This window comes from Anneissia japonica, unplaced genomic scaffold, assembly GCF_011630105.1.
Source record: "Anneissia japonica isolate Jap-2015-1 unplaced genomic scaffold, ASM1163010v1 scaffold3782_len1007564_cov172, whole genome shotgun sequence".
NCBI classification, from domain to species: domain Eukaryota; kingdom Metazoa; phylum Echinodermata; class Crinoidea; order Comatulida; family Comatulidae; genus Anneissia; species Anneissia japonica.
The window spans coordinates 239,409-253,673 of NW_022716546.1; the positions used below are offsets into that span (position 1 = coordinate 239,409).

General features: G+C 34.7%; 3 protein-coding genes across 3 annotated transcripts in view; all 3 read left to right on the top strand.

Moving 5' to 3' along the window:
* Positions 1 to 5,621, top strand: part of LOC117109742 — a 31,272-nt gene extending 25,651 nt beyond the window's left edge. Inside the window, exons 16-21 of the mRNA XM_033252151.1 lie at positions 2,450 to 2,686; positions 2,831 to 2,996; positions 3,202 to 3,323; positions 3,464 to 3,724; positions 3,866 to 4,246; positions 5,010 to 5,621. Coding sequence (XP_033108042.1) covers positions 2,450 to 2,686; positions 2,831 to 2,996; positions 3,202 to 3,323; positions 3,464 to 3,724; positions 3,866 to 4,246; positions 5,010 to 5,275 — 1,433 coding nt within the window. The 3' untranslated portion in view covers positions 5,276 to 5,621. The remainder of the gene's footprint in view (positions 1 to 2,449; positions 2,687 to 2,830; positions 2,997 to 3,201; positions 3,324 to 3,463; positions 3,725 to 3,865; positions 4,247 to 5,009) is intronic.
* A 73-nt stretch (positions 5,622 to 5,694) lies between these two features.
* LOC117109719 lies at positions 5,695 to 13,399 on the top strand. The gene is made up of 8 exons (XM_033252106.1): positions 5,695 to 5,749; positions 6,133 to 6,288; positions 6,841 to 7,107; positions 7,769 to 7,828; positions 9,701 to 9,829; positions 10,177 to 10,272; positions 10,954 to 11,026; positions 13,276 to 13,399. Exons 1-8 carry the CDS (start codon positions 5,695 to 5,697, stop codon positions 13,397 to 13,399), a joined length of 960 nt encoding a protein of 319 aa, XP_033107997.1.
* The window catches only part of LOC117109714 (adhesion G-protein coupled receptor D1-like), an 8,811-nt gene continuing 7,113 nt past the window's right edge, over positions 12,568 to 14,265 (top strand). The window contains exons 1-2 of the mRNA XM_033252101.1: positions 12,568 to 12,640; positions 13,276 to 13,390. The gene's annotated coding sequence lies outside the window, so the exon portion shown is untranslated. The remainder of the gene's footprint in view (positions 12,641 to 13,275; positions 13,391 to 14,265) is intronic.

Below are 14,265 nucleotides of genomic sequence, written 5' to 3' on the forward strand. Positions count from 1 at the left end.
ATATGAATAAATGTAGTTAGCAATACTAGCAACGTACAGTGCTCGATACACGTTATAATGCAGAGCGTAAATATTGAAAATGTAGAAACTGTAGAACTGGGTATAATCACTCTACAGACTGTTTCATGCTAATGCAATCTTCAGGAGTGAGAGAATACAAGGATTGTGTGAGTATTTGAATGCTAAGGCAGGTGAAAATGCAAATGAGTTAATTGTTTTTAAGTAAGTATTTGTTGTTGTGCCTACATTTAGACAATAGCTCGATTTTTTTGTTTAGTATTGACTGTTTGTCTGAATATATTATGTGAAGTTTTTCGGTTATGCATAGGTATTTTTCGAGTGGCAACATTTTGCACAAGCTGTTCAAAAAGAACAATGTTAAAGTCAGCTATAGCTGCTCAAGAAACATGGGCAGTATAATCAGAGCCCACAACAAACAGCTTCTGGTTGCTAAGCAACAACAGCCCGATAAACTCTGCAATTGCAGGAAACAAGATGAATGTCCACTCTCTGGAAATTGCCTCACCTCATCCATCATCTACAAAGCCACTGTCCACTCAAATGATGACACAAAATGCCACATCGGGCTCACTGACACACCGTTCAAAACCCGATACACAAACCACAAATACACTTTTAACACCCCCAAACACAGAAACAGCACTGTACTCTCCAAATACGTATGGAAATTAAAAGACAGCAACACACCCTACAATATCAACTGGTCTATTATCGACAGAGCATCGGCTTACTTCTCAAAAACAAAACGCTGCAACCTATGCATAACCGAAAAACTTCACATAATATATTCAGACAAACAGTCAATACTAAACAAAAGAACCGAGATCTGGTCTAAATGCAGGCACAACAACAAATACTTACTTAAAAACAATTAACTAATTTGCATTTTCACCTGCCTTAGCATTGATATACTCACACAATCCTTGTATTCTCTCACTCCTGAAGATTGCATTAGCATGAAACAGTCTGTAGAGTGATTATACACAGTTCTACAAGTTCAATATTTATATGTATATATATATATATATATATATATATATATATATTTATATAGGCCTATATATATAAAATATATATAAAGATTTTATAGGCATATAGGATAAATCTAAAAACATAATGCATATTATTGATAATTAATTATAAACGTAATAGTAGAAGAATCAGATTTTTGAGAATGAAAAACAATTTCAGGTCTCTACCTTGGTACGAAACCGGGACCCTTCGCTTACACGGCGAACGTCTTACCAATTAGACCATGAAGGCTTTCTTTGGTCAATTCGTACCGATAGCCACTGAGAATACTTTAGAATTCTCAACGCGTCCCCATGACACCAATGTCAAAGAATGCAATTGCCTCAACGCGTGCCCCCTATCCAATAAATGCCTAACCAAAGGAATAGTATATCAGGCCACTTTCCTATGCCAAGATGACAACAACAAAATGGAAACTTATGTCGGTCTGACATAAAACACTTTTAAGGACAGATATAATGGACGTACTAGATCATTTCGCAACGAAAAGTACAAGAGCACGGCGCTTAACCAATACATTTGGAAACTTAAAGGCGAGAATATAAAATATGAAATTAAATGGAAATATGTATTAGCTAAATGCAAACCCTACTCAAATATCAGTAAACAGTAGTGTAATCTATGTTTGCTCGAGAAATACCAGTAAACCAATATAAACCATACACCAAAAAGCAGTTCCACATGCATGATTGTTATTCTGTAGTCTCATCCAGAGCCTAGCACCTGACGATTGAGGAAGTACCTCACGAAACAGCATGTAGTGCAATAAAATGTTGAATTTGTAACCAAGCGTCATCTTGTTTTTGATTTCATATTTCTCTGCCCCTAAATCGAGCACTGTTGCCTAAATGATATGGTTTCAACCTACACTACATAGTATATATATATAGATATATATATATAATAATAATAATAATAATAATAGTGTAGTTTTATATAGCGCACAAATCAGTCTAATGTAAGATGCTCAGGGCGCTTGAAATGTGGACTAGGAACTCGATCAATGACTTTCTTCGCCCCTAATGATTTTTTAGGCATATAAGATAAACCAAGAAACAAAAAGTCACATAATGCAATTAACAATTAATTATATATAATATCAAATATATATATATATACTATAATAGTATTGTATATTATATTTCATTAATACATTAGGTTAATATCATCAATGAGAATCAGGATAATCTTCAACTTATTATTAAATCAGTTTTGCGAATTAATGCTTTTGAAATAATATAAAACTAAACTTAAGAATAAATTGGATTATTTATTAATAATTTTTTTTAATGGCTTAGTTTGTCATTTATCTCTTTTTGTCATATTTTTTACTTTTGTTTTGCAACGATATACTTTTTATTTAATTTTAAACGGTTTGTTTTTTTAATACATGCAGAGTATATAATTCTCGCAACCGATGGAGCTAAGGGTTTGATATACTATGCTTTTATTGATACACCAAAACAAGAGAATATTGAGCTGACTCCTTTCCCAATCACCATCGAAGGAGGGCTCCGTGGAGTGGAATATGATCCGGTAGAGAAATACATTTATTGGACAGAAGTAAAAACTAATAAAATCAAGCGAGCCTGTTTGAACGGGTCTCATGATGAAGTTGTACGTCCCAACACAAGTATGTCTTTTGCATATTAAATTAATTTGTTTTAATTAAAGGCATGGCCTTTTAAATTAGGCATGTTTGATTATGCATCGATTATTAACCAATGCTAAATCATTAATACCAGATATTGTTTTTATTGTTTCTTATATTATTTAGAAACACCATCTTTGGTCATTGATGCTGTCAATAGGAAAATATACTTTAGTGGAACAGTATCTAAAAAGGTCTTTGAAATGAACATGGATGGTAGTGGTCACAAAGTATTATCTAGTACCCCCAAATTAAAAGAACCATCAGACATCGCTATTGACCTAACAAACGGGTAAGAAAGTTATCATTCTTTTCTCGTTTTCGCTGTACTGTTGCTGCAGAACGCATATACGCTTTAAGTGTGAATATTACTGTATTGTTAAATACAAAACATAATACGGATCAGTATTTTCAAAATACATAATTCAGAATGTTTACTGCCTTTATTTCATATTTTATATTAAGCATGCTACGTAATTGTTTGTATATCCAAATAGGTATCTTTACGTCAGTGATGTGGGGAAAAATGTCATTGAAAGAATGCTAACGGATACAGGCAAAGACCGACAAGTCGTTGTGTCTGGTGAAAAGGTTAACGGTATTGATGTGGATTTGTCAGGTAAAAAATATATTCAAAAGGTTTCGATGATAAGATTTTAATATGATCCCAAACGAAATAATTTATTGAAACTTGTACGGGGACCACTGTTATTCGCAAATACAAAAACGTAATGTACAATCCTGTTTGTCTTGTTACAGATTGTCGTTTGTATTGGACGAATCGTGTTGGAAGTCAAATACGCGGAAGTAGTTTTTCGGGTTCTGACAAAATAACAATTGCCAGTTCGACATCATTACCACAGTTGACAGAACCTGTTGACGTGACATCACTTGGAGGATACCTTTATATTTTGTCAAACTCAAGTGAAAAACTGATCCGGATATCGAAGAATGGAACGAATTTAGAATATATTGGAAACAGTGTATTTTCTGAACCGGAAACTCTTATTATTCGAAGGAGTAAGTTTATGTGTTTTGATCAAATTGTAGACTTGCAGTCTTATTTACAACATTTTAGTATTAATTACCAGCAATAATATAATCCATTATCAATTTAAAATTAACTTAACTTAACTAACTTAACTTAACTTAACTTTTAAGTTAACAATACAAGAATACCAACAACCTGCAAGGAACAAGGGCACGGCAGACCTGGTAGGCCAGGAGGACAAGGCAGACCTGGTCAACCTGACAGGCCTGGTGGACCAGGCGGAACTGGGGGACAAGGTGGATCTGGTGGACCAGGTGGGAAAGGTAGACCTGGTGGACACGGAAGTCCAGGTAGGCCTTGTAGACCAACACAAGGTAGACCTGGAGGACGAGGGGGATCTGGTAGGCCTGGAGGCTCTGGTAGACCAGGTAGGCCTGGTAGACCTTGCAGACCTGTTGGACCAGGAGGAATTCAAGATAAACCTAGTGGGCAAGTTGGTTCTGATAAACCACCAGTACACATTAAACCACAGAGATTTCTTGGACAAACAGGTTTGGATAATTTTTTCCTAGTGTTCTAATGATAATCAATTAATTTTTACAATTAATATCAACTAGTATAACACCTTTCTAGTCATTCCGATGGTCGTAATTAATTTTGAATTTTAGCTGAACTATATCGGGCACTAGTTCAAGGCTGATTTTTATAGGCACAGGAAAATGCGACATCTATGTTAATATTTTAAAAAAATATTTGTATAACAGACTTCAACACAAGTCATTTTCGCCTTCACGGCGGCTCCACTGGCGAATTAATTGCAATTAAAAATACATATGTATTACTTTTGTACGTTCGGTACAGCCCCATGACGCTATGGTGCTATGGTTTAATAGAATAACGTAAAATTATTATTACCCAGAAAACGGTTGCGGCTTAACCGGCCCTTCTCAGTTCAGGTAATACGGGGATGTGATGTGTCGTTGTGTAGCGAGTAGTAGTAATTCCATATGTGTGTGAATACTGCCACCAATGTAAACCAAATAAAACTCTTGACTTGTTGAAAATTAACGGTGAATAAGGGGTTGTACCGAACGTACAAAAGTATGTATCGATCAAGGCGCTACGTACATCAAATCTTTAAAAAAAAATATGTTTAATAATAAAATACAATGAGAAGTAAAAGGTATACTATTTTCTAAGTTGTCTATTGTTAATAGAAACAATTAAAACTGGCCTTATCTTGTCTGGTATTTTTTAAATTCGCCGATTGATTTTTACTCAAGTTATGAAATTGTTGTATATTTCTTACTTCAGAATATATCGTTTTGGTTACGGATGAAACACAAAATATGATTTATTACGCAATCATAAACAATTCAGAAACAGACAACATCGTGTTGAAACCACTCAAAGTGAAAGTCGGTGAAGGTTTAAAGGCAATAGCCTATGATCCTCTTGAGAAACAGATATACTGGTCAACATCAAAAACTGTTAAAAAAACTTACATCAATGGTACCGGTACAAAAGTGGTGCTTAAAGAGGCAGGTAAGCTATGGCGCAGCAATAATGTACTAAGTTAATTTAAAATAACTGGTGTAACGGCATTTCCACCCTTCCTCCTTTGTCCCTTATTGTTTCTAAGGTCTCATAAAGTAAGAGAATAAATATATTTAAAGATGTGTGTTTGAGGGACATGCACGTATTTCTGGTCCTTTTCTGATTGATATTTCTTTTTTTTTTTTTTGCTTGAATGGCACTTCAGAAAAATATATTTTTTGACAGTATGTTATTCTTACTGGATTCGAACGCAATACTCATATATTATCATTCAGTTGCTTTACCAACTGAAAAAGTTATTCGTGTTTGATTTTTGAAAAGGAATTAATACACGCCTAAATTTGTTATAGGTCTTAAAGCCGTAAATGAATTTCCTACCAAAATGTCCTTTTTTTAAGTACTATAATACAAATGTAGTAAATGTGTATTTGATTATGAAAATATGAGCAAGCTGAATGTGATAACAATACATGACCCAATAAGGGTTACAACTCTTGGTTAGCTTTCTCTTTATTCCATTTTGTTGACTTTGTATAATCCAATAAATAAATCTGTGTAGTTAATTTAATCTGTGTATATGGCATCTTTTTGTACCAAAAGTGGTCAAGGGGCAAAGCCCCCTAAAAATTTGACTATTTAGGGGATTCAAATGCATTTTAGAGTAAAATACAAACAATTTTGTTTTCTTCCCGACAAATTGTAGTTTTTCTCCCAGAAGGGGGAAAAGCCTTCACAACGGGGCGGGGGGTGGGGTCTTTAAACCCAACCCAGTAGCGCCGCCACTGTTTCTGTGTAGTGAAATGCCTGTACAGTAGCTACACCCTTTCTAAAAGGAAGCCATACTGAATGTAAAGAGCATTAAATTATATTAAATTATTAGAACAATTTCATTCATTACTGTTTGTTAACCTATACAGTTACATCTACTTTTCTGATAATGGCCTGAAGGCAATCGAACGGTTCCCTGCCGGGGAAAAAAAAAGGCAAACGGTTATTTCCGAAGAAGACGTTAATGGGATTTCATTTAATAGAACAGGTATGCTACTTTAAGCAACTTAACTAAATCTTTCTGTATTTACGTACCTGTATTATTATAGTGATTGTGATTCTATGAAGTTGAAAACATAGGCCCTATCTGAACAATTACAACGATATAAAGTTCTAATATTGACAAACTTATGGATGCAATGCAGTAACGTGGTTCTATGGTATTTCTTTTATTAAGAGGCCTACGCTGTTCTGCAATTTCCTTCAACAGTGAGCAGTAGGGGAGTGGTAAATCGTGACAATTTGGACTATTTTGTCATTGTGTAATAACGCTTTGATCATATTATGCCCCTCAAAATTAATTGTTTACCGTTGTCTCTAAAAGTCTAGCGCTCTAGACTTACGGGGACGGGGTTTGGTAAACTCCCCTAAATGTTTCTCTACTCTCCCTGCTAACGCCGCCATTGCATACCATGGCAAAACCGGTGTTTTAAAGTGTTTCATTTTTGCAAGCATGTACCATGTACTGTGTTTTATGTTTTTATATGATTGTTGTTGAATAAAGAAATATTTTAATTGAAAACAACGTGAATAATTGCAGGATGTAGGCTGATATGGACAAATAAAGAAGCTGGTAAAATTCGCTCCAGTACTGTTTTGGGAAAGAACATAACTACTATTGTTGGTCCTCCCAAGAACACACTGTTTAAAAATCCAACAGATACAGCGGTGTTTGGTGATTACCTATTTGTTGTCTCACAAAATGAAAACAAACTGGTTAGAATTTCGAAGGACAAACATACGATTAAATCATCGACTGTTGGAAATGCAGTTCTTAAAAATCCTGGAAGGATTATAATCCAAAAAGGTTAGTCACAAGGAACATTTCCGAGGTGTCAACCAACAACTGACCAATTTAGAATATGCCCAGGCGTTTACTGAGGGAAAAAAAAACAATCTTTGGTTAGCTTCCTTACAAATACTTTCAGTATTAGAATTCCAATTTAGTTTGGAATCTATTATTGTACCCAAGTATTTGGGTTCGTCAGTGATTTTAATAAGTTTGCCATTTAGGATAATATTATCTATCCTAAGATTAGTTTTCCGGAAGTCAAACACGATTTCTTTAGTTTTATCGGTATTAGGCTTGAGACAATTATTATTGTACCATGTAATAGAACTGTGTATGTGGTCTCTGTGGAGGAACTCATCGCTACCTTTAATTCTATGTTCCATTCACTCACCTGATGAAGCCAGAATCTACTGTTGGCTAAAGTGTGGAATAAATATCATCTACTAAGTTAGTCTAGAGTGCTATACAGTGTTTATTTTGTCTGGTAAATGAGTATTATATATTATTATATACAATACTACATGCAGTTAATTATGTTTGATGTTTATAACAACAAATGTATTACAGGTAGGCCTATTTGACTTCTGTCTATTAAATTTCATGTGTATTTTATGTTACAATAATCATAATAATAATATCAAAATTATTCTTGAAGCTTGTTAATTATCTTATTCAGTCAACAGTGTGGAAGACAACAAATGTAGTAAAGGCACGTTTGATGATTTACCACAAACAGGTAAGAAGCGAATACTACATCTAATGTGTTTTAAAGCCCAGCTCATTGTCGAACGAAGCAGCCCGATACGAAGTATCGTTGGGAACATTCTTTATATCCCCGACGCAGACCTATCGCGTCATTGTTGAACTCGCACAGACCAGACGCGACAACAAAATCGCGTTAGACTGCGTCGTACGACACTGCCTAAGCGGGCCTTTATAGATAATGTTCAGACGCTTTTAACCAATACCATTCTTCCCATCCCGGCCACATACTTTCTAATTCGATGTGTTATTTCTATGGGTTTTAACAATTTGACTGTGATCATTCTTTCTGCCCTTTGATATTTTTTACATCTCAATTTGATATCGTCTGCAGCTGTGCTGCTTAAACTCCTTACATCGTAACCACTCCAGACCTCTTCTGTTCCCCCACCCCCCGCTTGTAAGCCATGCTGTCTTTCTATACCATTGGTACTATTATTTCGTTCATTACCGTATTACCACGATCATCACCAACACCACTAATATCATCCTCTCAACCATTATTATTATTATTATTATTATTATTATTATTATTATTATTATTATTATTATTATTATTATTATTATTATTATTATTATTGTTGTTTTTGTTGTTATCATCATCATCATTATTATTATAAATATATTATTATTATTATCATCATTATTTTTATTATTATTTCGATTTATTTCAAAATTCACATTCATATTTACATGTATGATTACAATAGAAATTTAAAGTATGCGTAAAACATTAAAATTAACATAAAAATCTGAAAATGAGATGTAAGGCATTGCATTGGAAGCAAAACTATTAACATCTAACCCTTTTAAATGATAAGATAAAAAAAAAACTATCTATGCCTAATTAAGAAAACTATAAAGGTAAAGCTATCCCCCGCCTGACATAATCCCGGTATATATGTGTCAAGGTTTCAGGGCCTGAATAAAGATTGTTTATTATTATTATTATTATTATTATTATTATTATTATTATTATTATTATTATTATTATTATTATTATTATTATTATTATTATTGTTATTGTTATTGTTATTGTTATTGTTATTATTGTTATTGTTATTGTTATTATTATTGTTGTTGTTGGCCTGAATAAAGATTGTTTATTATTATTATTATTATTATTATTATTATTATTATTATTATTATTATTATTATTATTATTATTGTTGTTGTTGCTGTTGCTGTTGCTGTTGCTGCTGCTGCTGCACTGCTGTTGAAATTTGTTGGTGTTTCCGTTGTTACTGCTGTTGTTGCCAATTCTGTTGTGTTTGGTGTTGATGTGCTTATAGTGCTGTTGTTTTAGCTGTGCCTTCGTTGATACTAGGCCTTGTTGTGGCTGCTTCTGTTGTTGTTAATGCTGTTCTTACCTGATGCTGTTGCTGTTGCTGCTACTGTTGTTGTGTGGTAGTGTTGTATCTGTTGTTGCTATTGTTATTATTGTTGCTGATTCTATTTTTTTTTGCTCCTGATGTTGATGCTATTGCTGCTGCTATTGTTATGGTGATGGCATTGTGTCTTCTGTTGTTGATATTGATACTATTGTTGTCTTCATCTTTCACAGGGCTAAATATTTCCGAGGTAAAAAGATTCATGGTGAATTTGATATCCGAGTGGAACAAGTTAGTATATAATTTATTAATAACCATCATTTTTTAAATTGATAATTAAAAATTATACTAGGAACTTGAAATAAATTGCCCAATAAATTTCATTAAATGAATGGATCAAAGAAAATAAAGATTGCCCCTAGTATTAACTATTAATTGAATATGAATGTATTTATCGGTCACCTGAATATGATTATGACACAATGTTATATTGCAACATTTTTAAATTATACTAGGAAAACGAAAAATGAGTTCTTTACAACGACTCATGGGATGGACGCAAAGCGCAAACTCGGAGTATCAGCCACAATGTCAAATTTTGGAACCAGGTCAGAATGTCCCGGTCAAATATTTGAACCATGCAGGTATGTTGGTAGATCTTCGGAAAGTAATAAGCCAAAGTGCGCATGCTTGTATCCAAGTTCAATTCGACATAAACCTATATTATGTCAATTGACCTTGTTTTTGTGTGAATAGGATATGTGTGCGTTGGTATCGTTATTGTTTTACCGTTATTGCTAGCCAGTATAATAAACTTATAACGTGTAAAAATATTTAGGCTTATATATATTATGGCAAATAACTATAACAAAATAAAAATCTGGTACTTTAGGTGTACAAAATATATTCTTTCTCTCACATAAAAACACCAACCAGACTAATATATCATATGGTATTTCGTAAATTTTGTTTCTATTTTTTCCTTTCATAGTTGGGACGGTCTCAAAAACATTCATGACATCGGACTGGTTGCCCGTTTATAGTAACGCGACAATTCATTTTAGTGTTCATGTTAATTCTACTGAAAGTAAGTACTGTATGTCGTAATTATACATTCAATCTTGAAGCCTTCATTGTTATTCTCCAATAAGCCAATTCGTAGTTGGAGCTGCGCATGCTCGGTCAATCCACATAAACCTATGTTGTGTGTATATCGATTGACCTTGATACGAGCGGGCGCGGTTCGGACTACGAATCGGCTTATCACAAAATGTGCTACGGGTTGCTTGACCTTTTTGGTTAAGTTATTCGTCTAATAATTTCCATCTAGTGTATGATTTGCAACTATACTAATTGCTTTATTTAACTAAACTGCCTGCATTTTTTTAATCGTTTTTTCTTTCTATTAATCATTGTCAACTGTATGTTTCTTTATGTACCTTCTTGTATTCTTATTTTTTTTTTTTTTCTTTTTGAACTTTGGCAGGGTTTTTTGTTTTAGTCATCTGCCAAACAATTCAATTTTCTGTATTTTTATTTGGACAAATACAATTTCTTGAATATTGAAAAATCAACAGAGATCACATTATTCATATACCGAATTTGATTTACTCGCTAAGGAGGCCTGAGTACACAATATTTTATTAAACCTATTTATTTTACCTCAGTATACAGATCCTGAGACTTTGAAGCAGAAATTTCTATGATACCATCCATTTTATTCTAGATTGTATTTTTCTGAAGTTGATTTAATTTACTTGTATTTCAGTTTGGGATGAGATTTGTAGCACTTCAATGATTTGGAATTTCGCTTACGAAAAGAAAATAAAAAAAAGATATATGTAAGTTAACGTGGCAGTTCATTTAGTACTAGGTTACTTGTTACACTTTTTGTTCAGCTTGGTTTCCATAAAATCGCTAAAATGCTACGCTGACTCCTTTCGGTGATGCTTATTGTTCAGTCGAATTTGGGAGCTTTCCTGATGGTGCTGCGGAGAGCTCACGGTGCAAAGATTATTGTGAAAACGCTGTAGCGATTTTATGAAAACCGGTTTCTGCACAACGCTATCCACGCGAATTGGATATACTGCTTGATTTGCAGATAAGATAGAGTTTTAAGATGATGTATTTTATAACAATATTTTACTTCAGGGGCGGATCCAGAAATGTCCAAAAGGGGGGGCCGGAAGCGGGGGTCGAAAGTTGGGCCAATTGAGACAACACTGGCGTAGGGGGTCTGGGGCATGCCCCCGCGAAATTCTTGGTCTCTGTGGAGGAACTCATCGCTACCTTTTTTGTGTTCTAGACGCCCGAACATAACATTTGAGGCATTCTGGGCTATCATTTTTTTCTTTTTCTCTCTTTTTCTTCCTTTTTTCCCTTTTTTTACCTCCCAAAAGGGGGGCCGGGGCCGGGCCGGCCCCCCCCTAAATCCGCCCCTGTACTTGAAAGTGTTAATTCAAATTTGTTCCAGGAATGATATTACCTGCAACTCAACTGGAGTGGAGTTGAATAGCTTGGAGGTTAAGATGTTTGCCTTCCAATTCCAGGGCCCGGGGGCTCAATTCTTGTTACTAAATTCTCAAGACTAAAAACAACTCCACTCCATAAGCCTCATAGTGAGACTTAGTTTACGTCAAAGATCTTATAAACACAAGATAGCGTTCTCCGCGATTTACGCGTAACAAATAGAAGCGTCGGTCAAGGTTCAAAAGTTTCCCATTTAGCAAGAGGGCGTCATTCATGCGCTATTACCGAAGAGAAAAAGTAATAAGTACATACATACACAACATTTAGCGTTATCGCATGGAGCCGGGATCAGATCGTTCGAAGCGTGGATTATATAGCTCATTCATCAGCTTTCTTCTCTCCTAAGGGTCTCTTCGTATCTGAGCTACCCAGTAAACTACCCTCGTATGTTCACAACAGGGGATGTATGAACCATATGTAGCTTAAATAGTTGATGTAGCCGTTCAAGTCTTAACAATAGAATAATAAACGCATATGTTTGTCAGAACCTATTACGACAGTTACTGGAATAAACGCCTCATGGAACATATCATATTATTACTGCAATACCAGCATATGGTACACGACGGACCCATACTCCTAAATAGAAAAGTCACAATCGAAGTTTTGAACCTCTGATCTAAAGTTTGGCAGCCAACTGGTACTTACTTACGCAATTAAAACAAGTGAAAAAGAAAGAATACGTCACAATAATACTTCTAAGGTTTCTAGAGTTTAACCCATCTTTAACACGTTTCATTTGGCGGTCTATTCTAAGAAAACGAATAGCATATTTAATGATGTTGTTGTTAGTATAATGTTTGCATTTAATTATTTACTTATATCCTGTATTTTTATTAAACAGTATCTTTTTTTTTATAGTTCATTTTTAATTCTGACAAGAAAGCTGGTAAACCTGTTTGTGTCTACGTGGATACAACAAAATTGTAAGATCCTTATCATCAGAATTAAAAATACACTTTGACATCAAAGAAATGGCGTCACACCGTTAATCTCACTAGATAAATTCATGGTAGTCCTAAACGTCTGTACTGCAGAATAGTACGTCGGCAATGAATAATCTATATCATGTGGTGCCTTTATAAACTGTGTCTGAGTGCCTTATAAACTTAATGATTAATTGGTTGGTTGGTTGGTTGGTTGATTGATTGGTTGACCGGTTGATTAATTAATTGATTGATTGATCGGTTAGTTGTTTGTTTGTTTGTTTGTTTGATTGATTGATTGATTGATTGATTGATTGATTAATTGATCGGTTGGTTGATCGGTCGGTTGTTTGATTGATTGATTGATTGATTGACTGGCTGACTGACTGACTGACTGACTGATTGATTGATTGATTGATTGATGGATTAATTGATCGATCGATCGATCGATCATCGATTGATTGACCGACCGACCTACTGATTGATTGATTGATTGATTAATTAATAAGAAAGTGTGTGAATGCTCGTAATAATTTGAAGTTCTTAAATTTCACTAAAAATTTGTACGATTTATAATATGATATACAAAAAAAATGCAAATTACAATTTAAGTCTATGATTCTTTTTACCGACAGTGAGTTCTCATCTGCTGGTTGTGTAACAGACACTACAAATTTCACTGCTAATGGCGTGGTTTGTCATTGTGAAGAAGGACGTACATTCATATTGCTTAATGAAAGTCCGCCAGTTGTAAGTTAATCAATTACGTATAGTTTGTATACTTATGCCTAGTCTTGTACACAGTTGTGTATAGTTCCTTTACCATAAAGTATTTCTAAAATAGATTGACGCTATTAGTTATGCTCTCTCATTGATGTACAAAATATTCGAGCGCATAATCTACCACCAAACTTACAACTACTACCTTCACAGATAAACAATATCTTATATCAAACAATGTTTTCGAAAGAATTACAATACATCTACTATTATATTGTAGGAGCCTTTGAGCGAAATGGACCATTCCACTAAGCCCCGCCCCTTGGATACTGTTGCTAAGGTCCCACAGGACGACACAGTGTTAAAACATGCGTGAACCACTGGGGGCCGGATTTATCAAATTAGAAATCAGCTTAAGTTCATCATGATAAGTCCCGGTTGTTCTGCTTAAGTCAAATTTATCACTATTGCTTTAATTAAAAAATCCATTGTACGCATGAACCATCTAAGAAGACATTAAGGCTAAGATTTTGCTAAGATGGTTTGATAAATCAGCTTAAGATATTTGCTTTGGACTTCTAAACTTTTTTGACTTAACATGGGCGGCGGAACCGGGGGGGCCGGGGGGGCCCGGGCCCCCCCACTTTTTGGCGAAAAATATATAATGTCTGGAGAACTTTGTATGATCTGAAATGCAAAAAAAGGAGGGAAGGAAGAAGGAGAAGGATGGGAAAGAGAATGTTTATCCAGTACCCGACCGAGTTACATTTTCTCGCAATTCAAATTGGTGGATCTGGGAGGAGGGGATCATGGGTCCTGACCCCTCCCTTGTGCTACAAAAAGAAGGGGAAAAAGAAGAGGATTCTAGACCTACCTTTTCAGGACCCGTGAGCTGATTTTTTTTT